This window comes from Apis mellifera, linkage group LG6 (assembly GCF_003254395.2).
Source record: "Apis mellifera strain DH4 linkage group LG6, Amel_HAv3.1, whole genome shotgun sequence".
NCBI classification, from domain to species: domain Eukaryota; kingdom Metazoa; phylum Arthropoda; class Insecta; order Hymenoptera; family Apidae; genus Apis; species Apis mellifera.
In genome coordinates, this window is record NC_037643.1 from 5,445,277 (window position 1) to 5,473,244 (window position 27,968).

At 28.7% G+C, this 27,968-nt stretch overlaps 2 protein-coding genes across 2 annotated transcripts in view; both read left to right on the top strand.

Moving 5' to 3' along the window:
• Nucleotides 1–37: 37 nt before the first annotated feature.
• Nucleotides 38–13,486, top strand: LOC411355 (von Willebrand factor A domain-containing protein 8). Its single transcript, XM_006561239.3, has 19 exons — nt 38–612; nt 690–770; nt 843–1,264; nt 1,362–1,526; nt 6,856–7,014; nt 7,081–7,308; nt 7,392–7,598; nt 7,801–7,961; nt 8,034–8,316; nt 8,411–9,109; nt 9,407–9,787; nt 9,862–10,013; nt 10,227–10,656; nt 10,723–11,477; nt 11,561–11,871; nt 11,942–12,193; nt 12,395–12,789; nt 12,863–13,101; nt 13,182–13,486. Exons 1-19 carry the CDS (start codon nt 507–509, stop codon nt 13,297–13,299), a joined length of 5,544 nt encoding a protein of 1,847 aa, XP_006561302.1. The 5' UTR covers nt 38–506; the 3' UTR covers nt 13,300–13,486.
• A 568-nt stretch (nt 13,487–14,054) lies between these two features.
• LOC550870 overlaps nt 14,055–27,968 on the top strand; it is a 195,434-nt gene continuing 181,520 nt past the window's right edge. The window contains exons 1-2 of the mRNA XM_006561241.3: nt 14,055–14,385; nt 17,220–17,784. Of these exons, the coding sequence (XP_006561304.2) occupies nt 14,084–14,385; nt 17,220–17,784 (867 nt within the window). The 5' untranslated portion in view covers nt 14,055–14,083. The remainder of the gene's footprint in view (nt 14,386–17,219; nt 17,785–27,968) is intronic.

Consider the following 27,968-nt stretch of genomic DNA (forward strand, 5'->3'; position numbering starts at 1 on the left):
TTAGCTATTTATTAAAATTGTATATTAATTAGCTATGTGCAATATTTCTCGATTTTACGACGAAATTTAGTGGATAATATTATTAGTTATTAAATATATAATATATAAGTATTATATGCTGTGAAACTTTAAAATCCAATATTTTATTAAAACAAATGTAATGAAATAATGTGTTGAAATAATTATTGGCGGATTTTTTTTGAATATTTGAATTGTTAAAAATTTATAAAATAACCTTATATACGTATGCATAACAGTATTATATGAAGATATATAAATTATTTTTAATTATTTTTTAATAATTTTTTAATAATAAATAAAAATGCTGATAATATAATATTATGAAATACTTTATCCGTTATTATGAAATACTTTCCTCGTTTTAAACTTTGAACGTGTAATTAGTGCATTTTAATCAATCACTATAATCTATTTTGTTAAAGTATATTATATATATGTATTTTTCAAAGAAATTTTTTTGTACATTTTTTTTGTAATTTTTTATAATGTTATATGTTTTTTATCATTTTCATCGCATTTCAACATATAAAGTTTTAACGAAATCTAAAGTGTTTCGTTCTAACCTTTCGTTACTTACATGTAAAAAATCAGGTAAAACAAATGAAAAGAGATTAACTATTTATAAACATTATGATATTATAGCTTAATTATTATATCCTAATTTTTAGATGGCATGATTGTTACAATTGGTGATGTTTCAAAACCAGTAAAATCGCCACAGAAACCTGAATATGTGCCTAAAAAATATTGTAAGTTAATTATATTTTTAATATCATTTCTCTTGAAATAAAGTAATATAACAATAATTTTTATTGAAATAGTATTAAATACATCTACACAAGAAGGAGATGCATCTATGTTAAAACATTTAAAATGGATGCTTCAAAAGGATGTTTTATCTCAAGATATTTTTTTAATTGGTGGACCAGGAACTAGACGTAGAAAATTAGCTCTTGCTTTTCTTGAAGTCACAGATCGTGAGGTAGAATTTATTGCACTTTCAAGAGATACAACAGAAGCAGATTTAAAACAACGAAGAGAAATTAAAAGTGGTACTGCTTATTATCACGATCAAAGTGCTGTAAGGGCTGCAACAAATGGAAGAATTCTCATTATTGAAGGTGTAGAAAAAGCTGAAAGAAATGTTCTTCCTGTTTTAAATAATTTATTAGAAAATCGTGAAATGCATTTAGAAGATGGAAGATTTCTTGTTCCTGCATTGCGTTATGATAAGTTATTAGAGGTATTGATGTGAATTTTTATATTGATTTTTTTTGTTATTTAATTTTATATTATTATTTATGAATTAATTTTATAAATTTACATAAAATATATATTAGACATACAGTCAAGAGGAATTAGATAATTGGAAACTTGTTAGAGTCAGTGAAGATTTTAGAGTTATTGCATTAGGTATGCCAGCACCAAGATATCCTGGACATCCACTTGATCCTCCTTTAAGATCTAGATTTCAAGCCAGACATATTCCACCTCCAAGTTTTAAAGTAAGTAATTAATAGAATAATATTACATTTATATTTAATTAATACTATTTTATTATCTTTGATCTAAAATTTTAATTCCCTTTTTAAAAAGGAAAAAATACATTTTAAAAATTAATAATAGAATATAAAATAATAACTTAATAACCATATATTTTATATATTTCTACAAAATTGCAAAATTTTTAAATAATATTTTAAATAATTAAAAAAATAATTTCATGTTTCATTAATTTTTTGTCATTAAATTATATTGGAATATTCATTATTATATTAAAAAAAAAAAAATAAAATAATATGTTACATAATATAGAAGATATAACTTTTACAGAAAATCATTTACTTAACAAAAACATTGAAAATTATTAGTTTCAATGAAATTTTTTCTGAATGTATATTTACACATTATCATTTACTAGCAATATGGAAATTTCCAAGTTCATAAGTTCTAAGTTTCATGTGACAACGTTCAGTAATTACCAGCGCGACTCGGAGGAGATCATAGCGTGTGTAATTTGCTAAAGTTTTACCAAGATTTATGTGACGACGTATCGTTAGACATAGGAGGTCGCACAAACCCCTCCAGTCGTTCATCCCTTCCGGTGCCGGTTTCCTTCCTATATAAACTGTTCGTAGCTGCGCTATGGTCACAGTCATCGCAGTTTAGATCGCGTGTCGCGAAAACAGTGGAATCCTATTTGTCCTTCTGTTCAACTTAGAGTCAATATGTCGGAATTCGGTCGAATGACAAACGTATTCGACACACGGTGTTACTGAAGCTATAAAAAAAATTATAAATGATCAAGATTTATACATAAAAAACGTGAAAATATTAAACGTTTTTTTTATAATTAAATAGTATGGAAATAAAGAAGAGACCATTAATATTTGTTAAAAAAAATATTATATTATTTACATATAAATTATTAGTGTTAATATACTTTTGAAGATAATTAATATTTTATATACATTTCTATCTGTATATTGTTAATAATTTAACGAATTAATAAATAATTGATAATTGAGAAATGCCAGCTATTTGGTCATCATCAGAAAGACCAATATCTGTTCGTACAATTTGGGTGGACGGTATTCGACACGCGATCTTATCACCCGATGATCCATTGATCCATTCTGAATCACGTCGACGTTCTCGTGTATCGAGAAATAAAACTTACTCGACGGAATATCAACAGTTGGAATCGAGGCTGGATCGATTGAATAGTTGTTTCACAAACTTGCAGATGGTAGTTAAGAAGAATCTTTCAGAGACCAAAACAACGTCTTCTCAGATGTATCGAAAACTATCTGCACCTCCTTGTTCTAGGATGTCAACTAGTATATCTGATACTAGTATTTTAGAATCTCTTTTAAATGATAATAAAAAAATTAAAAAAAAATATGGTTGTTATAAAGCAATAAAAGAAAATTCAAACTTTATCATTGATAATCATCTTTTTAAAAATAATATTGATAGAGAAAAAACATCAGAATCTGAGCCAAATTTTAAATTGAATATAACGGAATGCAGAAATATAGAAGGAACATCCGATATTTTTTGGAATCCATTATTTGAAAGAGTTCTTCAGTGGTTGGATTTCTCTGGAAGAACGCAAAACTTCAAGAATGATTTTGAAGATCATCTTATGGAAAAAATAATAGATGAAGAGAAACAAAAATTGAGCCTTACTAAGAGGAGAATACCTCATTTGAAATGTGATTATTTCGAGGAGAAAGAAAGAATAACGATGAGAAACTATAAATTACACAAAGAATCTAATTTGGAAAATTTTAAAAGAGAAGAAAATAAAATAACACAAACTCAATTTCTTAAGAATACGAAGGAAGAGATTCAAGAATTTAACGAGACTTTAAACAGTGGAGAGACATTTATAAAGTCTAATGAAGAAGAATTAGAAAATAAAATGAAAGAAAAAGTATCTTCGACGATAATGTCTTCTCCTGGCCGATTAAAGTTGCACATAGTAATACCGAATCTAGCTTACAAAGAAAACATGTCTTCACAAGAATCGTTAATAGATGATCAAAAATAATATTTAATCAATCATATCATTATATATTAACTGTTATATAATTTACATCAGATCTTTTTAATATCTCTTATTACAATGTCTTTTAAAATGCTGATGAAAATTATTTTCTGCTGTAAAAGTTATTTTAACAAGAATCTTATATAATATGTCTTTTAATCACTATTTGAATATTAATTACAAGTGATAAAATTTAATATTTTTAGAGATTAAAATTTATTAAAATTTAATATTCTCTTAATACTCTTAATACTCACATCACTTAAAGGTAATCATCTTTATCATCTACTATCATTTATTTCTTATTAAAGAATCTAAGTTTAATTTATGAATTTTTTTTATTTTTTCTTAAAAATATTTTACATTTAAAAATATTACTTTACATTTGAACCAGTTAGTGTGCGAATATTAATGTGTGAGCTCGACTATTCATGAAAATATATTTTTCCATTTTTCATACATATATACAGATATATATACATTAGATTTATCTTCGTTTTCTTGATATTTCTCTGAAATTCAATAGATTGCAATAAATATCGAGAGCCAATTCGACACCTATTATTCTGCGCGTGAAGAAGCAATGAAAATGGTGCCGGTGCGAGACATCGCGACCGATGAACTTTACACGCTTTAACATCGTTTGCATCGTTAGTAAAATGTTACAAACTAAATAATATACGTGGCAAGAGCTATTTAAAAAGTCAAACATAATTACGAGGTATTTAAACTAACTTCGCGATGAAACGACAGGATTTCCAATAATACTTTGGAAAATTTGCATCACGAACCTTATTTTACACGTATGAATTTTTTTTGTGCTATAAAGTATGTATAACGTGTTTGAAAAAGGTTTATTTATTAGTTAGAAATTGCTTCATTATTTGTAAATTTAATATTTTTCTTAATTTTTTCTTTATTATGAATCTAACTTGAAAACTTATTAATTTTTTATTCTGAAGTATTTGTATATTATTTTATCTATTTGCTAAATATAATTTATTTATATTTATTTATGAAATTAAAATATATTTTATTTTAAATTTCTAATACATAATAATAAAGTATGTTGAGATCATAAAATGTGAGATTCAAATCATTTGATTTATTATAATAAAATAGATATATTATTATGTAGTGTACAATAAAAGTATTAAACTTTTCATATTTGCAATGTGCAATACTTTCTTTTTTAAATTAAATATATATATTTAAATTATATATTTTATATACTTTTAATGCAATTTATTTTTTTGTCTTATTTTTTTTTTCCAGAAATTTCTTCAATTCATGATTTTAATTATTGCACAGTCGCACAAGATATTTTTACAATGGAATTCAATATTTTACATAGTTAGAACAGAGAACCGTTTGCTATTGTAGCAACTACTTGATTCATGAACTCAAAGTGCATTGAACTTGATTTATTGAAGACCATAAATCGCATGTTACAATTTCAAAGGAGATATCGATGTCGTAATTATTCGGTACATTTTAACAAGTTTGCGAAGATTTGTCATCCAAAGACGTGTATCATTATTTGCAAAGAAAGACCAGTGTCAATTTCACAATCTAACTTTTGCAAGAAAGTTTCCAATTATTCAACATTACAGCAGTTCTCTTAAATTGCATTCGTTTTACGGATTATTAGATGTGACATCAAAGCCAAGTCATAATGTGATTTAACATGCGATACAACTATGTGCTCATAGACACAAATTTCAACTTTTTATTGAAAGAGATTTTAATTATTGAATATTTTTAATAATCATTAATAATCGTATTATAAAAGCATTCAATTTTTTCGCTTACAAGGAAATTGCTTTTTATACATAATTACAGAAATTATAAATATGATAATTGTGATTATAGAATGTCTGCTTTATCACAGGTATTTCTACTTGCATACAGTATTATAGACAAAGTTATTATATCACTATTTATATCACTTTTAACATTATATAATTATCAATATTTTAAAATAAGAGTATTTCTAGAAATAAGCATACAATTTTTCATATATTTTTATCTTTTATTTAATAAATATTATTAATTCAAAAAATTTGTATAATATATTTATATTTCAAGATATAAATGTATGCATGTTTCTGCATAAATTTTAAATCTTTTTTTCATTTTGTATTAACATAGATACTTAGAATTTGAGAAAGATTCAACTGTTAAATTGATATCCATGAAAGTTTCTCTTTTTTTTTTGCTTTTCCCGGAATCTATTCCTGGAAAGTCGTTGAAGGAATCGTATTTTCCAGGGAATCACGATAATCGCGTCGATAGGTCTGAGAATGTAGCTCAATTGAAACTTTTCGATGGAAATCTGTAAGCTATCCAGAGGGTTTCGTGCCGACTGGTAGTTATTATCGTACTTGGCGCGCATTGAAGAGCTCTTTTGGTGTTAATCACTCGCGTGGACTGTTTCAAACAAATTGTGGTGTAACATTCCGTACACGGAGTTGTTCACAATTATGCGGGATATGCGGTTCCTGGATAAAAGGAAACAATGCGGATATCTCACGGAGATAATGCAACTATAACTTTGCTCGTTTTCGTTCGAAGGAGCGTGAATTGTTAACTTCTCTTTGCAGATTAAAAGTATCGTTAAATATGAGTTTTGTACACTCAATGATAAAACAGAGAAAATCTGGAAAAATTTTGTTGCGCTATCCAAGTAGTAAAAACTTTATATAACATCACAGAAGAAGCATCAATTCACGTATTGCCCTGTAAATGAAATAATATCAATAATTTTTAATCAATGATTTTATTACAGATAAATTATAATTTTTATCATTATTATTATTATACTAGATATTACATATTTATAAGAATTTTTTGTAAATATAACTTCAACTTCAACTATCCATTCAAATGAGAAATAATTTAATTTAAATGGATAACTTAATCAATCTTTAATTAAGCTTGATTAAATTAACACTTTCAACAGAAACTTCATTTAAAAATAAATACAAAAATATGGTAATATAAACTATAATACGTTTAAATTAAAAATTAAAATTAAATATAATCTTAAATAATAAGTCTTACTTATAGGGTAATATTTAATACATCTTCTAATAAATTTTAATAATATTAAAAAAAAATTATAAATGAGTAGTCTTTGTAAATGTTATCATAGAAATATATATTATAATTTTAAAATATTTTTTAAAACAATTCAATCATTTGAAAATTATTGATTTTTAAGAAAATTCTTTTTGAAAAAATTTAATATTCTTTCTTTTATGATTTTTTTTTTTTTTTAGGAACAATTGAACACATTAAAAAATTTAGCTACGCACACTGATACTATTAAATTAAAGCAATTATTATCGTGCTCGCACGCTTTCATTACACAAGAGGCTGTGTCCTTAGGTCTTCCGGATTTCCCCTTGGATAATTTGTCGTCAGTTACTATTATAATGGTATATACTTCCTTTTTTCTTGAATTTTGAACTATTTAACGAATTATAATATGAATGTAACCGCAGGATAAATGTCCAAACCTGTCGGTGTTTGACATATTTTACAGGTGTTATCCATATAAATTGTTTTTGGCGAAAGATGGTCAAAATGCTGTTGAAACTATACTCGAAACCTTTGATGTCTCAAAAATAACAACGAAAGACAGTAAGATTTCAAATATTGATAAAAAAAATGAAGAGCAAAATTCGGTGAATATTAGCATAAAGTATGCTAATAATGAAATAGGCTTGAATGTAAGTAAGTTGATGAAATGAAGAAGAGAAGTAAAATATATAAATTCAAAGATAATATTTCATTTGTATATTTTATTGAATAGGTTTCTTGCGGGAACAAGAACGTAAATGAAAAAGGAAATAAATATGTAGAAACGAATTATCAAAATAATTTATTGACGAATATGTTGGAATCGCATCTTGTTTCTGATTTTTGTTTAATTGGTCCAAAAGGATGTGGAAAATCTATTACTGTACAAACTTTAGCTAATTTATTAGGATACGAAGTAGAGCCTGTAGTACTCTATCAAGCAAGTATTATTATACACTTTTTCTATTTCAATTCAAATTGATCAATAGCATTTTTTCAAAAATTCTTTATTATAACATCAAAATATATTAGTCCAATTTTTTCAGAAATTAAATGATTAGTTTTGATGTAAATTTGCATGCTTAATTTGAAATATAGAATATTGATAAAGACAACAATTGATATTTGAAATATCTTTTTAGGATATGACTTCCAGAGATTTAATACAACAACGGACAACGCTATCTAATGGTGATACAGTTTGGAAAAATTCACCTCTCGTTGATGCAGCATTGCACGGTAAATTGGCTATATTGGATGGAATTAATAGGATTGATCCTAGCACTTTGGCTATATTGCATAGGTACACAGCTCTAAGAAATTCTTCAAAAAACTTTGTAATTAAATACAAACGATATGTTATATTTATTTTTAGATTGGTTCACGATCGAGAATTACAATTGCACGATGGTAAAAGGCTCATCAGGGCAGATCGTTACGACGAGATAAAGGAGAAACATAATAAATCTGACGCAGAATTGTACGAATCAGGTGTATTGCGTATTCATCCATCTTTTAGAATCGTAGCTTTGGCAGAATCGCCTATGGTTAACGCGTCCTCGAGGCAATGGTTGAATTCAGAGTTACTCAGCTTGTTCCTTTTCCACGAAATGAGACCACTCACCAAATCAGAGGAGATCCACATTATTCGAACGAAGGTATTTAACCTAATTTCTAAGCGTTACATTTAAAATTTTAATGGGACCCCTCTTTTGCATACTGATTACAAGTGGGTATGTTACACTGTTTTAGTACGGGGAACCTTCCACAGCTTTGTTAAACATTATAGAACTGGCGCATGTACTACGATCCTCCAATGACCCAACTTTACAATCATTGGCCAGTTCTTTGAGCACGAGGCAACTTTTGAGGATAGCGGAGAGAATGCACAAGTTTCAAAGCGACGATACTTATAACGCGGTGCATCGTGCTTGTCTGGCTCGTTTCTTACCGGCAATAGCGAAACAAGCGTTGGAAGACTGTTGCAATCGTATGGGTATTGTTCCAACGAAAAGCATAGTGGACGAAAACATCAAGTGTCAAATTATTGGAAATACCGTGCAAATTGGTAACACGGTTGTTGAACGATACAACACGACAGCTTTAACAAAAGTACCTGACATTTTATTTTACGATGTGCCCCAACACGTCGCACTTTTAGAAAATTTGTTGCAAGACTTTAGTTTGGGACAACACTTGTTGTTAGTTGGAAACCAGGGTGTGGGCAAAAATAAAATTGTCGATCGATTGTTACAACTTTTAAATAGGCCGCGAGAATACATACAGCTACACAGAGACACTACTGTTCAAACTTTGACCCTTCAACCGATGGTTAGGGATGGAAAAGTGGTGTACGAAGACTCGCCGCTCGTGCAAGCCGTTAAATTGGGACACGTGCTTGTCGTTGACGAGGCGGACAAAGCTCCGACCCATGTTACTTGTATTTTAAAGGTATGCTCATGTAAATTATATTGTATTAGATTTAATCATTGAAGAGATTGTATTGACTTAAAAAGATATATCTATTATAATCAACTAATAAATTTATTTTAGATAGAGCTAACTTGATATCTATATAATTTTTGTAATAATCTTTGAATTTAACATTTTAAAATTTCTATGTATCTCAAATTTTTTGTTTAAGATTATATTAATTTCTATACTTTATAAAAAATGTATACAATTACATGTGATTATATATTTATTTTGAAATTTTATTCATTCTAAAATGATTTTTGTTGATTTCAGACTTTAGTTGAATCTGGTGAAATGATTTTATCAGATGGCAGACGTATAGTATCTTCTTTAACTTCTAATATAGACAATTCAAATAATATATTGCTTCATCCAGATTTTAAGATGATAATATTAGCAAATAGACCTGGTTTCCCATTTTTGGGAAATGATTTCTTTGGAGCATTGGGTGATCTATTCAGTACCCATACTGTTGATAATCCAAGTGTTGAAAATGAGATTCAACTTTTAAAACAATATGGTCCAAACGTAAATGAAAAGATAATATTTAAATTAGTAAAAGCTTTTGGTAAATTACGAAATATGGCTGATCAAGGGCTGGTTTCGTATCCATATTCAACTCGAGAAGTTGTCAATATTGTAAAGCATTTAGAGGTGAGGTTTTTATATTTTATTTTTTAATCATTAATGTTTATTTATCATCAAATTGCTTTATTTATTTTTTTTAGAAATTCCCTCAAGAATCTTTAGCTAATGTAGTACGAAATGTATTCGATTTCGATCGATATAGTGAAGAAACTTTTAATACTTTAGTGTCCGTATTACATGAATATGGGATTCCTATTGGAACAAATCCCGCTAATATTGCATTAGCAAAAGAGTAAGATATTTAATAAAAAAGAATAATCAGATTAGAAAAAAATTTAGTAAAATAGAATAATTAATTAAAACAATTTTTATCTAATGTAAATACAATAGATAATAGCTTTAATGTATATTTTAATTTTTGAATAATATATTTACATATTTAAAAAAAAAATAAAAAACTAGAAAGAATATAATGTTTAATATTTTTTTTCCTTTTCCTTTACAGAATATCTCTACCAGAAAATCAAGTTAGTACTATTTGGAATTTTTCAAATAAACAAGAAGTACTACGCGTACAAGAAAAATACATTAAATTAAAACCACCGAAAAATTTAATGCAAAAGTTTTTACCTTTAGACCGCATTGAAGCTAGATCAGCTTTATTTACTGAATTACAAAGTTATTGGACTGTACCACTTAATAATATTAGTGTAGTCGCAGGATTAGCAATTACTAAAGGTACAAAAAATGACGGGACAGATGATATAATTAATGTTCTTACTACGAATCCATTAAAAATATTTAGTATAAATCAAGAATCAGATAAAATTCAGGAAACTTTATTACATGGATTAATAAATTATGAGGAAAGTAACCGTCTTAGATTTACAATGGCGACTGATAATAATCAAAATATTTTAGTGTATGAAGAAATAGTAAGTATTTTTGAGTTAAATCAATTTTTTCTTATTATAGTCATTATAAAATATATTTATTTTTAGACTAATGTTTTATTATTATTGAATTTAAATGAAGGAACTGTACGGAAAATAGAAATATTATCTTTCTTTGATGTAGCATCAAATAAAATAACAAATGTTTTGAAAAATATGAATATTCATCGAAAAATGAAATCTGATTTGTTGAAGTCTCATAATCAAATCGTTTTTTATACCTATAATTCTAACAAGATAGAAGTGATCGATTTAAATCTTATGTGCTTTTACACAATTAATTTGCCATTTAAAATACGATCAATTTTACTTCCATCAGAAAAGAAGTGGTTAATTGATGACATAGAGAGAAACAAGTATATTCTTAAAAAATCCACATATTCATCTCCGTGCCCAAATATTTTGTTAAAAGTAGAAGAATCTAGTAAACATAATTTCAAAATTGATTTATTCCTTAACTGCACTAATAGCAGTTTGAACAGTAATTTACTTAGTGCAGCATTGAAACAGAAAATAGATTCTCCAAATCGATTGCTTGTGAGTGACAATACCTATGCCAATATTGCTGTTGGATTTCCTGATTTAGATAGTTTTAATGAACTTTATTCTTGGCCGAGAGCAAAATCTAGTAATAATTTTACTCCTATTATTCCTATGGATAATGGACAAATTATTAAAGTAGTTACACCTCAAGAAGTTCCTGATGATGTTTTTCCAAAGACAGGACAAAATTATGGAATTGCTCGTTATTTAGAAATTGTTGATATTGTAAATCATAAACTACGTTATATACCTGTACCAGAGTAAGTATTTATGATTGAATTTAATATTGAATAATTATTTTTTACTGTATTTGTATTATTAAATTTATTATTTATATTTTTAGACCAGTTAACATATCGCAAATAAGTCAATTCATATATCCAAATAAATATTTTTTACACATTTCATCTAAATCAAATCAGGATCTTGTAACAGTAGATGCAGGTGGTTGCGTTCGCCTTTGGGAAACATCATTAGTAAATATTGAAAAATCTCTTGGAGCTTGGCGAAGAATGGTGGGAGATGATAATGAAAATTTGCAAATTACAAAAGAAAGATATTCTGGCTTAGATGTTAGTAGTCCTAAACATGGTAAAATCGATGAGAAAAATGAACCACATGTTGGAGGCAATACATGGGCAGGAGGAACCGGAGGTATAATAAATAATGCATAAAATATGCATGAGTATGAAACCAGAATTGAAATGTGTAATGAAAATTTTAGGAAGAGACACAGCGGGTCTTGGCGGAAAAGGTGGACCTTATCGTTTAGATGCTGGTCATACAGTACATCAACTTAGTGACGAAGAAAAGAATGCAGTACCTGAACATATTAAAAAGGCAGCGAGAGAAATGGGCCTCAAAGTATTTCAGCAGCGTTTAAGAGAAATTAATATGAGTGAATATGATCATCAACTTTATTCCCAATTTAGTAATGCTGTTCAGAAGGAAGTTCAAGCATTAAGAACTATAATAGGTCAATATCTCATCATTTTATAATATTTTTTTATAAAATAATCAAAAATATATAAAATTTGATAGGTTTAGTATATTACTTGAATTAAATAATTTTATTTTGAGAAATAATTGAATTACACTTGAATTATACTTGATTATACTTGAATAGAAAATAACTATTTTAGTTTAAAAGATTCAAAATATTAATTGCATTTTATAGATAGTTTACAAGCCAAAAGTAAAGAACGCCAATGGTGTAGGCATCAAACTTCTGGTGAGTTAGACGATACTAAATTAATTGAAGGACTAACTGGGGAAAAAACAATTTATCGAAGAAGGGCAGAAAAAGAACCTGAGCTTGGTACTCCACCATCAAAATCGAAGCGTTTAAAATTAGTGGTGGATGTTTCTGGTAGTATGTATAGATTTAATGGATACGATGGGCGTCTTGATCGAGAAATGGAAGCTTGCATTATGGTAATGGAGGCATTTAATGGATATGAAGGAAAATTTCAGTACGATATCGTTGGTCATTCTGGTGATGACTATAGTATCGTTTTCGTAAATCACACTCACCCGCCAGTGAATAATAAACGTAGATTAGAAATAATAAAGGTAATAATAGCTAAGAAATAATAGCTTTTATTAAACGAAAGATGCATTATTACGAAGGGAGTAATTTTTTCAGACGATGCACGCACATTCACAATTTTGCATGTCTGGTGATAATACTTTAGAAGCGACGCAACATGCAATTGCAAATTTAGCAAAAGAAGATGCTGATGAATGTATTGTTGTTGTACTTTCGGACGCTAATTTTGAACGTTATGGTATTCGACCCGAGATATTTGCAAAAATTCTTACATCAAACCCGAATGTTAATGCTTTTGCTATATTTATTGGATCCTTAGGAAATCAAGCCTTCAAGTAAGCATATTTTTTTTTAATATTCAAATAAAAATAATAATATTTAAAAAAAATAAATATAAATGTTTGTGTATTTTAAGTTTAACCAAAAAGATAACTGCGGGACGTGCATTTGTTTGTATGGATCTCAAGGATATACCTCGAATCTTGCAACAAATATTTGCTGCTTCATTGTTAAGTACTACACAATCAAATTAATGTATTATTAATGTACTATAACTTGTACATTCTTATTTTATAAATATTTATAAAAATTGTGAATAATTAAGAAATATAATTTAATTTAAATTTACATCTATGATGTTATCATTATTACTAATTCTATTATGTTTTTTTTAGTTAATTTCAAAATATACGTCAATAAATATTTATATCTAATATAAAAGATATAAAATCAAATATTGATATTGCATTTGTTACATTTGAATATTTTAAAAATTTCGAAACACGAATCTTGTCGAAATTAACCGAAAGTATACGAAGTTTATTCAAAATCATATATATGGAAATATTCAATTATGGTATTATAAATACCATCAAAAAAGTATAAAAAAGTTTAATTTTTTTTTAACATTTAATTAAAATGCATTATAATATATGAAATTTGTATCAATATAAAAATCAATATAAAAATAGAAGAAAAATACCTTTCTAAAGAACAGCATATTCAACAGTTCGTAAAATGATCCAAAAAGATTTTCAAAATCATCAGGAAACGTTACACATTTAAAAAAAATATATGTAATTCACATGTTGAATTAAAATATATATATTTTCACGTGTTTTCACTGAAAAATTAGAATATATCGTGTAAAAAAGAATTGCAGTACGCGCATCCCTAGAAGACAGGACTCCATGCGTGACAGAGTTGCCAAAACTGGGGGTTACGGAACGAACCGAAGTTAGCCGAAGGTTGTCGAGATAAATCGAGAGAATCGAGTGGTGTGGGGCGTATATTTGTTAGTCGCACGCCGGTCGTTGAATGGAGCGGGTGTGGAGACGTGTACAAGGTGCCGGGCGTCGCAGTGCCACAGCTCGCTGTGGTTGCCCTGTACAGCCTTGTCAGCTGCACGTGGACCAACGCGCGAAACGAGGAGGTGGTCGGAAATCTCGTGGTGGACCGCAGACAATTGTGTGTAGTTGTCAAGTGCAGCCATGTCCAGTACATCCTGTACTAATAAGGGTTCGTCGTACTCGACCCGGGGTTGGCAACTGTGACTGTCCACCGGAATCACAACCTTGTCCGCATGTAGCACGTACATCGGCTGTACGGCGGATTCGAAGGTAAATATTACAAATTATTTTTCTTAATATCTTTTGTTTTTCCTTTTATTATTCTCTATTGCTCTTTTGCTTGACAATGTACACACTCGTTATGATCCATTATAATTTAAGGGGTGGAAGGAACGAAGGTCAAAGTAACTGTGTGTGTTAATCGTATTTGCGAAGCTCGTAACGGCGCGAATATAGTTAACCTGAAACCTTTTTCTAGAATGATTGGTAGGGAATATAATATGCGCTTAATTAACAATATAAAACTGAATAATGAAATTAGGCATTATATATTAGTAAATAAAAAAGAGAGAAAGAAAGGAAATTAATAAATCGAAACATTTTCATGATTTTATTATACCAGATAAATGTAAGGTTATCGATTGATCGAATAGATATCTCGAAAGCGATTGGTCGAAATAAATCGAATCTTGTTGCATCTTGTTCATAACTTCATTCTACAGGTAGTTTGAAAAGAAGTGAAGAAAGTGCTTCAATTTTGTGTTTCTTTATTTTAAAATATTACGTTGAAAAGAATTTTTGTTAGTGATTTTTTGTTATAAATAAATAATTTCAAGAGTTAGGATAGTTTTACGATATTGAGTTTTACGATTATTGAATAATATATGTGTAATCTATCGAAATATGTGTGTATCAATAAAATTTGAAATAGAAAAATTTCTGGACATATTGTGTTACATATATATTATATATATTTATAAATATATAATATATATTTATTAATAAATGTGAGTATCTATTTATATGTCACAATCACAAATTAATATGAATTAATTATTAATATAAATATTTTATTTTGTAAAGAATATATGTGCACACACACACACACACATACACACACAGACACATATATATATTTATATATAAATTGGCATATATCTCATATTTATTATTAATAAATGTGAGTATCTATTTATATGTCACAATCACAAATTAATATGAATTAATTATTAATATAAATATTTTATTTTGTAAAGAATATATGTGCACACACACACATACACACACACACAGACAGACATATATACATATATATATTTATATATAAATTGGCATATATCTCATATTTATTATTATTATATATATATATATATATACACACATACTTATTATATATATTAATACTTATTTAATTATATATATATACTTATTTATCAAGAAAGAATTAGATTTTGTGAAAGGATTAGATTATTACATATATTATTATTATTATATATATATATTATTTTTAATAATCCTTTTTTTTTATTCTTCAAATAGAATAGAACTTTAAAATGATTTAGAGATTTTAATAGATTTAGATTAGAGATTTCTTTAATTTATTAGGAATAATATTTCTTAATATTATTATACATGATTATTATATGAATCATTTTTTCATTATTTCAGCAAGATATTCATATATTTGTTACTGCAAAATAATTACAAATATAAAATTTATACCTATATAAGAATGGTTGTCTCAAAAGTTATACCAATGAATTTTTTCAAAACTTTTTTATATGATTTAAAATTAAAGATAAAGTGTATTATTGTAAGTATATTAGATTTTTATATAATATTATTTTTTATGATTTTTTTATTAATACAATAATTAAATTTAATATCTAATTGTTTTTTTTGTACTTTTATTTTCATAATAAAAGTATGTTAAGTTTAATCATACATCATAGACATAGCATAGATAGAATAAAGTGTTTCAAATCAAGTTTATATTTGGCAGGATGAAATAAAATTCGGTCAAGTCCATTTAGGCTACAATAGATATCTGACAGATCATATTTCTGATTACGTGAAAAGCCAATAGCATTTGGAGGATTTATCTAGGCTAGTATGAACCGAGTTAGAGAGGACTGGATATGACAGAAACCATTGAAGCATCAACATGATTCAGTAGGGATATAATATATCCTGGTACAATATGATTCGAATGGTCCAAAATTCGGTAGGATTCAGCCAAATTCGGATAACAAAAATTAGTAGTCGTTAAATTCAAAGAAATTTATATCGTGTTATGTAGGAACATTTAAGATTTAGATAGATCATAGTATATAAACTTAGTTATTAATGTTTGAATAGGATTCATGAATTATCGGTGTTATAAGTCAAAGTGCCAATATCTTTGTGGAATAGAAATGAAGCATAAATTATATATATATATTTAAATTATAATTACAATTGAATTTAAATGTATCGAAAATTGTATAGAAAATTTCGTTTTTTAGATTCAAAATTTTAGAATTTCTCATTTCAAATTCTTTCTTTTTTAGAATTATTCTGGAATTTAAATCTCTTTAGCAGTAAATTAATATATTATCATTTGAACTTGAGAAATTTATTTACTATATATATATATATTATTAAGAACATAGCAAAATAAGATTTTGTTATATTTATATTTATGCATTAATTCATTAAAATCTCTCTATATGACCGGATGAAAAATCAAATGTTTAATCACTTTTACAAATTAAGATCTCATAATCATGATTAATAATTTATTGACATATGTCATAAAGATTCAAATCCAATTTAAATCCAATCAATTTCTCATCATATGTATTAATGATAAAACAATTTCCATCATTTACCTTTCAATATACCAAAAATGAAATAAAATATTTTTCTACTTAATAATCATACCTTGAACTCCTAACAGTTTCATTCATATAATTTAAAAACATTCAATCATTTTTTGAGATTCAACATTTGCGTACGTCATAAGCGGATCCAATTCAAATCCAATCAATCGAATTTCGCTCGTGGCAAAGCCAAACAATTCACCACTGAATATTCAATAAACCGTCCATTCTACCTTTCCACAGATGTGACTGTCCGGAGCGGCCTTGTCGACACTCGGCGGCAGGCGGTGGTACGCGGCATCGAGTGTCGGTGCAACCCTCTTCACCTACTTTCTCTCAAGCGAGCCAGTCGAATCAACAGCAACAGCAGCAGCAGCAGCAGCCGTGCGAGTGCGCCGAAAGAATAAACTGCACCCACACAGGCGGCGGCGGCGAGTGCGAGTGCGGCGAGGAGGCAAAGCCGTGTTCGCACACGGTCAGGCAACGCCGGTCCCGTCGCACGTGCGATTGCAGTGGAAGCGGTTCGCAACCGTGCAGCCATAAACCGCAGCACGAGGGCAGAATAAAGCGTGTTAAGTGTCGCGTGAGGCGCGCCGGTTGCGCCATGGCCAGGTGCACGGCGGAACTCGCGATGCTGCACCTGCACTGGGGTCTCGCCACCGAATGTGCCCCCTGCAGGCCCCGTGCACTCACGCGAAGGCTGTGCAGGAGGCAGCAAAGCGACAACGAGCTCTACAGGAGCAACAGTTTCAAATTTGAACGGTTCGAGAGGAGCAAGGACGAGTGCGCGACCCCTCTACGGAAACAGGTGAGTACCTGTTTGCCTTATACTCACTGATATATATATATATAATATATTATATAATATATAATATACTATATAATATATATATATATATATACATATATATATATTGGCTTGTAGAAATAATTTATCCTATTTTCTATTTCTCTTGATAAATATATGTTATTTATTTATTGGAGTCTTAAGCTTTGGATACAAAGATCCAAGCTATCCATACTAAGATCTTTTGGGATTTTGTAAAATTTAATCTATTAATATGTGTAGCCAGAATATTTAAAACTGTGCTAACAAGGTGTAATGTTGACTTTTTAATGGGCTTTTGCATGATGCGATAGGTCTTAAATAAGTGAAACTAGCACAGTATCCAATTTTGAGGGGAAATGATGAATAGTTTATCAGGGATTTAATATAGAAGTTGATGGTTGTAGATCTCGTACTGGGGATACTTTTTCAAATCCATTTATAGGTATTTTTCAAACTATATAAACTTGATTCTTTTTCAATTCAGTTTTAGTTAATTCATTTATTTTAAGTCCAACATTTTAATTTCAATTATTAAAATAATAGTTCAGATATTAGGAAGCTTGAATATTATTCAAAGAATTGAAGAATTCATTGCACATCATTGTTGAGAAAACAGTTTTCTTATAATACAAATTTCCTTACCTTCGAGTGACCATTTCATTTGGAATATTTTTTAATCGAGAAGAAGTGATATTAATTCACATCAATTACCCGTATACTTTATTTATGTACACGGTAATGCTTTCTTTCATTTATAATGAATGTAATAGGTCGAGTTTTTCGCTTCACTTCTTTGAAATATACGCATTTGGAATAATGGCATTGTAATACATATAATGGAAATTCTCTGTTATTCGTTAGGTATAAGCCACTCATAATATTAAAAAAAAACATGTTTGTCCGCTTCCTTTGTTCCATCTCTTTCGACATTTTATTAATTAAATCGTTAAAACAATTATGCTCCGTGTCTGATCAACAAATTCCACAGTATTCGAAACTTTATTTTCAAGTCTCATTATCCATTGAGCGTGTTTCGACTTATTACTTTGATTATCAAATAAAATTCAATTTATAAGTATTGACTCATTTGTTTGTACAAAATGATACTGGTCAAGCAGTTGAAATCTTTCTTAATCGAAAGTAGCTTTGTTAAACAAAGTCTTAGTTCACCTAAGAGCCTTGTAGGAACCAGTGGAGCTACAATGAATTCTACTTTGAGAACAGCTTTAAGTTTGAGCTCTCTTTGAGAGCAGTGTAGATATGGTATTCCACTTTGAGAGTAGACGAGGTATTTGCGGTATACGCTTCACTGCCAATCGTTTTTTATTTGTGCATTGCAGTTTGTATTAATGAGAAAAAAAAGGGGGAAATTTATGTACATTAGGAGTATGAAAATATCACGTGATTGGAAAACTTGAAGTTCCATCAATTGTGTAATGAATACAACTTATTGACAGTATTGGTTGGATATCGATCACTTTTTATTATTGAACAGCAATATTTCCTTTACGTGATACGCAATCACGATTCATATCATTCCTCATCTTTATCTTTTCTTTGATTTCTTCTATCTTTTATTCTTTTTCTTTGGAATTTGAACATCACAGCGAATCTATTAATATTCGTCCATCTGAAAATATCTTTAAACACTGCTCATAATGAATAAATAATAATGATTCAGAGATTATTTATTAATATTATTAATGTTATTTGTGATATATCATTCTTAAATTAAACAAAAATTAAATATACATACATTGTAGGTGTATAGGTTTTCTATATATTCTTCAAAAGATTAAATCAAATATGAGATCAGTTACTGCACAATTTTTGTATCATTTCGATTATTTTCTAATAGCTTTTCGATGTGACTAGTCGAAAAATAAAGATGAACATACTCGAAATTTTTGTTTCACGTTCCTTATGAATCGAATTTTTGTCAATATAATCAAACAATGTCGTTCAATTGGCAACTTTTCAAAACAATGGTCGGACGAAGATATCGTACATTAAAGAAACTAGTATTTTAAACTTTTATTGTACAAAACGTGTCCTCGGGCGAGAGGAAGATGAAGATTGCACCTGTGATGGTGTATCGGATAAGACGCTTCCAGGGATTCTATCCCTGAAAAGAGAATTTAAATTGAAGCAAGATGGAGTTACACCAAGTTCGTGAATACGAAACAGTCGAAGCATGCTGCTTTTATGATATTCACCGACTAGAAGAGGGGGGGGGTTTCTTAAATGGATTTCACAGACGTGGTGATACCACCCCGTTGAAATTTCCTGCAAGCGATGGATGCAGGTTACACGGTTATACGGGCGGAAAACTTTTGCAACGTTATACTCGATATCGAATAACGAACAACGTTGAATATTTGTGACGTAGATTCTCGTTTATTCCAAGAATCGAAGTACCTGAAAGAAAGTAAAGTTAGTAAAATGATAGATTGAAAAGATATTGGATAAAAATAATGGTGTAAAATAATGATGTCGTTACATCATTAATATTTATTCGTATATAGGGTTTAATAGTTTATACGAAATAGTTTATACGAGAAAATTTCCTTTTAGATATATGCTTGTCGAAATTGTAGTAGTAGTATAGTCGAATTTATAGTCAGACAGGAATAGCTGCATCAATATACTAGTTTACTCCAAGAATCGAAGTATCTGGAAAAAGAGTAAAGTTAGTAAAATGGTAGATTAAAAAGGTATTGTATGTCGAAACTGTGGCAGTAGTATAGTCGAATTTATAGTCAGACATTTGGTATCGTTCGAATAAGGAATAGCTGCATCAATATATTAGTTTATTTCAGGAATTAAAGTACCTGGAAAGAGAAAAGTTAATAAAGTGATAGATTAAAAAGATTGGATAAAAATAATGGTGTAAAATAATGATATCGTTACATCATTAATATTTATTCGTATATAGGGTTTAGTACGAAATAGTTTATATGAGAAAATTTCCTTTTAGATGTATGCTTGTCGAAATTGTAGTAGTAGTATAGTCGAATTTATAATCAGACAGGAATAGCTGCATCAATATACTAGTTTACTCCAAGAATCGAAGTACCTGGAAAGAGAGTAAAGTTAGTAAAATGGTAGATTAAAAAGGATTGGATAAAAATAATGGTATAAAATAATGATGTCGTTACATCATTAATATTTATTCGTATATAGGGTTTAGTACGAAATAGTTTATATGAGAAAATTTCCTTTTAGATGTATGCTTGTCGAAATTGTAGTAGTAGTATAGTCGAATTTATAGTCAGACAGGAATAGTTGCATCAATATACTAGTTTACTCCAAGAATCGAAGTACCTGGAAAGAGAGTAAAGTTAGTAAAATGATAAATTAAAAAGGATTGGATAAAAATAATGGTGTAAAATAATGATGTCGTTACATCATTAATATTTATTCATATATAGGGTTTAGTACGAAATAGTTTATACGAGAAATTTTCTTTTAGATGTATATTTGTCGAAACTGAGTCAGTAGTATAGTCGAATTTATAGTCAGACAGGAATAGCTGCATCAATACATTAGTTTATTCCAAGAATTAAAGTACCTGAAAAGAAAGTAAAGTTAATAAAATGGTAGATAGAAAAGATATTGGATAAAAATAATGATGTAAAATAATGATGTCATTACATCATTAATATTTATTCCTATATATTTAGGTTTAGTATGAAACAGTATACGAGTAAATTTCCTTTTAGATGTATGCGTGTCGAAATTGTAGTAGTAGTATAGTCGAATTTATAGTCAGACAGGAATAACTGCATCAATATACTAATTTATTCCAAGAATTAAAGTACCTGGAAAGAGAGTAAAGTTAATAAAATGGTAAATAAAAAAATATTGGATAAAAATAATGATGTAAAATAATGATCGTTACATCATTAATATTTATTCGTATATAGGGTTTAGTACGAAATAGTTTATATGAGAAAATTTCCTTTTAGATGTATGCTTGTCGAAACTGTGGCAGTAGTATAGTCGAATTTATAGTCAGGCATTTGCTATTGCTCGAATAAGTAGCTGCATCAATATACTAGTTAAAAAATTTTCAATTAAGATTGTTTGTATACGATCCTTCATTCTAAAATTTATTTCTAACATTTCTAAAATTTATTCTTTTGAATTTTTTTTATTATCTTTCATTTTTCAATTTACATAAGTTGAAGACGTTGCGTGTAAATAAATTTTTGACAACTACACCGCGATAGATTAATGTAAATAAAAGAGATTTTTATTTTAGAACACGTTACACGTGAAATGCTCGGCGACAAAGACATTAAAACGCTCGTTTTCAGATGAAGGCATCCATGTTTGAAAAATTGCTTAACAGCTATGGAATATAGAGTAATACGATTGACGTTTGCGATACCAGAGAATCGGTAAAAAAAAAAAAAAAAAAAAAGACAGAACAGTTATTGGAGAATCTTTTTGTCTTCCATGTATTATATGTGCCTCGTTTCACTATTTGGTTCGAATATATGTTTCATCCTACCTTTCCAACGACAATCATCAATATCGATATCACGTTATTGAGTTATTGTCATTGATTATCTTTTTCAACAGAGAATAATTTCTAATAATATATTTAAACAATAAGTAATAAAATATCCAAACAATTGATTTAATAGATTCGTGGAATATCTTTTTTAATTAAAACAAATTCAAAAATTGGTACACAAAAATATTTACTTTTCATATCTTAACTCCACTGAGAGTTTCATAAAATGAAAAGATTTTTTTTTTGAATTAATCGTCTCTTAATTAATCTCATCTCAAAGCAGAGAAAAGTGTGTCTTTTTTTGCCGAGCATTCGCATTTAACTTGGATTCTCTGACGATGGTACTTCTTGCTCTCTATATGTACGTTACATATATATATACATATAAAGCTTTTCAACCGATCTCAGTTTACTGTTAACCTATTTGTGTGCGTTAATATATTTGCAATAGAATTTTTATCCCTTCTGGATGACTTGTTGAAACATGAAACACGTATAACGAGAGGATGCAGCTCGTACTTATGCTGCTAATTATCCGTGTTCTCTTTATTTCTGGGTGGCAAAGTGCTCTTCTCAAATATCATTTAACTTCTTGTTCCGAAAAGAGTAAGAATGTTCTGAAATGATCCATTCAACCGTATTCGTGTCGTGAAAGGAGAACTGAATTTTCTTTGATTTTGTGAATAAAACTTTAGAAAATTCAGTTGAATCTGTACAAGTATATTATCGAACAATTATTTTCTTTGTGTTAAAAATCGTTTATTGAAATAGACATAGAAGAAAATTATACTTCTTTAAAAGTATAATTTTGATATTAAAGATCATTTTTTTAACGGTTCTATATTTTTAGAGTTATCAAATTTAACAATAAATATGCAAGCTTTATGTGGCGTATTTAACATCAATTGTACAGCTACATCAAGACTTGACTGTACAAAATTTTTCTCTATTCAATTATAAAGAAAATAGATTTACTTCTGCAATAACTTTTGCAGATCGTAATTTATACCTTCAATAAATTATTAAAAGATTAATATATAATAAAATATCAATCCTTTAAAATATCTCGTATGTGTTATCATAGAGGAAGAAAAATAGTTTAAAATCAATATTTTTTCGTATAAAATAACTTATTTTTTGATAAAATACTTACAACAAAAATTTAATTATCGATTTCCCAAGAATTTAATTACCGAATTTCAACTAGTAGACAAACGGTATTAATCAGCATCTTGAATCTTGTGTATTTGAATTGCTCTAGCGTTTTCTTCTCTTAAAAACTCTATTTCACAAATCGGCGAATCCTTTCAACGTTTAGCATTGTAAAGAAGGCATGACAGGTGAAAAGAAAGGAATAAAACCAAACAAATCAGTTATAATAAATTGTCTACGCGTTTCCTCCCATTTATGAAACATAATTATTCTTGTTACACTGGTATGTGAACTATTGTGGTCGAGGGAACATCTCATATTTTGTATTGTTATAACATTGAATTTATCCCTTCCTGTGTAGAGATTTATTATTATTAAATTAATACACATATTAGTACTGACTAAATTAATTATATCAAATAAGAATAATTTTTTAATTATAGTTCAAAATCGAAATTGGTATTGATATACATTCAAATAAATATATTTAGTTTCATTACAATTATTATTAAATTAAATCAAAGAAAATTAAACACGAATATTGGAGACTTTATTGCGACACTTAAGACGTTAAAAGTCAATATTCTCTTAATAATAATTGTATCTTTTTTCGTTTTTTCCTGATAAATCTCAACTGGAGCAATCCTTTTTTTTGTATTAAAGCTTTGCTCCTGAAGCTTAACAACGAATTTTCCCGCCAATTAAGCCGCATGCAAGCGTACACTTTAACGATCTCGGTGCACCGACCATTTACACTTTGGAAAAAAAATATTAGCAAGGATTTTTCTCTCTCAAAATTCTCTTCTCTCAAAATTTGTGCAATAGTTGACGTAGAATTCCTTCATTTTCACGGAGAGTTTCTCTGAAAAAAAAAAAAAAATATTAGCAAGGATTTTTCTCTCTCAAAATTTGTGCAATAGTTGACGTAGAATTCCTTCATTTTCACGGAGAGTTTCTCTGGAATGTATGTATACAAATCGTATATGATATATATTTACATAGGAAGCTGGAATGATTCAAATACGACGCCATTTTGAATTTACGGGTTCTCGTTTATTCCGTGAAGGGAAACGTGCACGCTGGAAGAAAATAATTATTAAAAATTTAAACAGGGAGCATCCAATTTTCATTCAAATTCTAAGAAAGTTGTAATCGTGATTAATCAGAATTTAAAGATTAAAGATTAAATAATTATTATGATGCGGCATAGCGTTCCTGTTAATTATTCGCCTCATTAAACGTAATTTTTCAACGCGGAGCACAATTCACGTGCGCGCTTCGTTATCGTGACACAGCATTGTACGAAATTCATTAAGTTCTTCCCTGCACGCAGTAATTAATTAAGATAGGGCATCCATGTCGCTGGTTGAACACTGACAGAAAGTACTTTGCCGTGACGCTAGTAGTGAAAATAATCTAGTTTACATAGTTGCGATTAAATTACTCGTCGTTGCTAAGGTAAATAAAATTAAACTGGCGTCATTTATTTGCAACGATATATACACGTTGCACACCTTTTTTGATGAACGTTCAATCGGGTTGCACGTCGATTGATTGCCATATTTTCAATGGAGCCCATCCTGCAACGATTTATTCTTTGTAAAATTGAACGATAAAATCGATTTATTATAGTATAATAAAGTATACGAAAGTACTTGTATAAGAAAGTTAGAAGGAATATTAAAAATATTACAAACGTGAGTGCAATAATAGTCTTCGTGAATATTTTATGAAAATTCAATCGATTTATTACAAAAATCAAGGAAAAAAATTCTGTTTCTTTATGAATACACAAGATTCATGGAGTGATTTTCTTTCAAACGGAATTTCATTTCGAAGGAATGTTATCATCTTAAAATTTCCCCTTTTTTTTTTACCTAAAAAGAAAAATTGTTCAATTTATTATGCTAAATATTCATTAATATCAGATTTTAAATCACTTTAAGGAATTTTAATTGTAAAATAATGTTTCGAATCTCGATATTATTCCCCAAATTATTCAAAGTATACATACCAAATTAATTATGAAGCTTTACACGATCTTACATAGATAAGATAAGTTAAGATTAACTTAACTTTGATAGTCAATTTGCATATTGGACCTCTATTTATCCTTTTTTCTATTGCTATACAGATATTCACTGTTTCGAAATTTCTTTTTTCAAAATTAAATTTGTTTGCAAATATTTTTTAATTGGGACAAAATTAAGTAACTCAGTCAATGAGCTAACACAATTTCGTAATACATTAAGATCGATGGAAGCGATACGAGTACAATAAGAGGATGGAGGAATATAAATTTTGAATATAATAAGAAATGGTAGAAAGACTTGTTCATTTTCGCGAGGAAATCGATTGCACAGCACTGGCCCAGTTTCAGCCAATTATCGTCTTCGTTCCTTTCTTTTCTCATCGCCAGGCAACTTTCTGTGTGTTAAATAAGTGGTTTTGAGAATACGTTGAACGAAATGAGAAGTGCCGTGCCAACGAACTCTTCTGCATCGCCACTTCGAGAAATAGAAGGCGGAAATGAAATTTCATTAGCAATGTAAATAGAATTGGAATGCGCATTCTGGGGTAGAATTTTCAAGAATTACCAACAGATTTTGCCTTTTTTTTTAAACGATACTTTTATTTTTTTTTGCCATATAAATCTTCTGTCGATTTATATTTTATGCAGATGGAAAAAGAATGAAAATTGTTATTAATTAATATTACCTGCCACTATATTTTCGTCGAGCAGAAAAATTTCTGTTTCTTCAAGCATTTAAGAAATTATTTTTCCCATATGCTCTTGGTAAAACTTTATAGTAGTATGGTTCTACATTTTTATCTTCTTCTTTTTGATAATCTCGCAGAAGGAGATCTATCGCGAAAGGGACGATATTCTTTCTTTGGCTCGATTGTTTCGTTTGTGAGATTAAAGCGTCCATTTTCAAACAACAGCGTTTAATGCGCCCGCCTTGTAAAACCTATTTTCTGAAAATTGTCGACATTTCAGTCTTTCTCCCTGCGTCTCGAAAGCCTTGTTATAAATTCTATTCCCAAATTTAATTTTATAGTTTTCCTTGTTCCTGTGCCCTTTGAACTTTTTGCAGAACGAAAGCTGTTGCTACGCTCTCTCCTTTTCCTCCATTCTACAGAGTGTCCCGTTATTTCGCGATACAATCTAAAAATGTTAAAAAAATGATCTCTCAGGAAAGAGTGAAAAAGAAAGAATAATGTTTTTTTCTCTTCCTTCAAGTGCAAACGAAATTTCAAGCTAATTTTCGATTGGGGATATACGAAAAATATAATAATAGTGACAAGATAATGCAGAAAATATAGAATAAATTTCGTTTGTTTAATTAGAGAGAAAAGAAAACTCATTTCTCCCTCCTTTTTTTTATCAATCACATAATCAACAATTCTCTTTTACAATTTCATCGCATTTCATCGGTTGATAATTGCCTAACAATTTTTAAAACGTTACCTTTTTCGTTTACTTTCAAAGTACACAGCAATGGGACTTTTAAAAAAGGGACTTCTTTTTGCGGCGAGAGAAAACGTTTACTTTCACACGTCCCTTGTCCCATTATTTCTTAATTCGCGCTTCGTGTTTTCAGAATACAAATATTTGTGAAGCTTTGCCATCGCGTAACATCCTGTCACGAAGTTAGTGTTGCTCGCAATAGAATTTCCCGGGGGAATTTCCCTTTGTACAATAATATTTCTTCCGGTTCTTCTTCTTTCGTCACTGCAAAAAAATTTTTCATTCCATCCCAAACACCACGTATGCACATTTATTTATTTTTTTCTTTTGTCACGAATGGAAATTCTATCTAAAAGCAGAGAATATATGTTAGTTAAAACGTACGATGATAAATCAATGCAATCAGTTCATCATCTCGAAGTTTGTTAAACGAATGTCTTGAGCAAAATTTCCTCTTTCTCTCGTTCAAGATTTTAATTGAAAAAAAAAAAATTCTTCGTTACGCCTCTGGAGTAATAATACCGGCTATTAAGAATGAAATTATGACCGAGATATCTGAGAATTTATATTCGTCGTCAAACTTATTCAGAATCTATTAAGGGATTCGGAGGTAAAGAAATTTCAAGGGAAATTTAAATCGTGTATTTTTGATCCAACTTCTTAAACGAAGGAATCTCTTCGATAAAAAGTGTGTTCATCTTGTAGAAATTTTTCTGATATTTAATCCTTAAGGAAGAGTAAATTAAATTGATTTGTTCAATTCTGTTTTTTAAAAATTATGTGCATATAATGCATCGAAGCATTAGAAATGATAGCAATATGTTATTGATTTTGCTGTATCAATTAATTTATTTGGGATTTCGTTATTTTCTTCACGAAATTCAAAATCAAAATCAGAATTTGAAGGGTTATTTACTCATAAAAAAAATTAATAGAACAAAGAAAAATTAAAAGATATCTGTATAAATATTTACATTATTTATAACAAATTTTGTTCTTCTTTAATATAATTTTTGA

Bases quoted from the DNA above. Each gene is read 5' to 3' on its own strand.
- LOC411355 (XM_006561239.3), top strand. From the start codon at position 507: ATGTTATATGTTTTTTATCATTTTCATCGCATTTCAACATATAAAGTT. The intron at 7,599-7,800 runs GCAAGTATTATT...ATATCTTTTTAG, and splicing joins AGCCTGTAGTACTCTATCAA to GATATGACTTCCAGAGATTT. The intron at 8,317-8,410 runs GTATTTAACCTA...ACACTGTTTTAG, and splicing joins TCCACATTATTCGAACGAAG to TACGGGGAACCTTCCACAGC.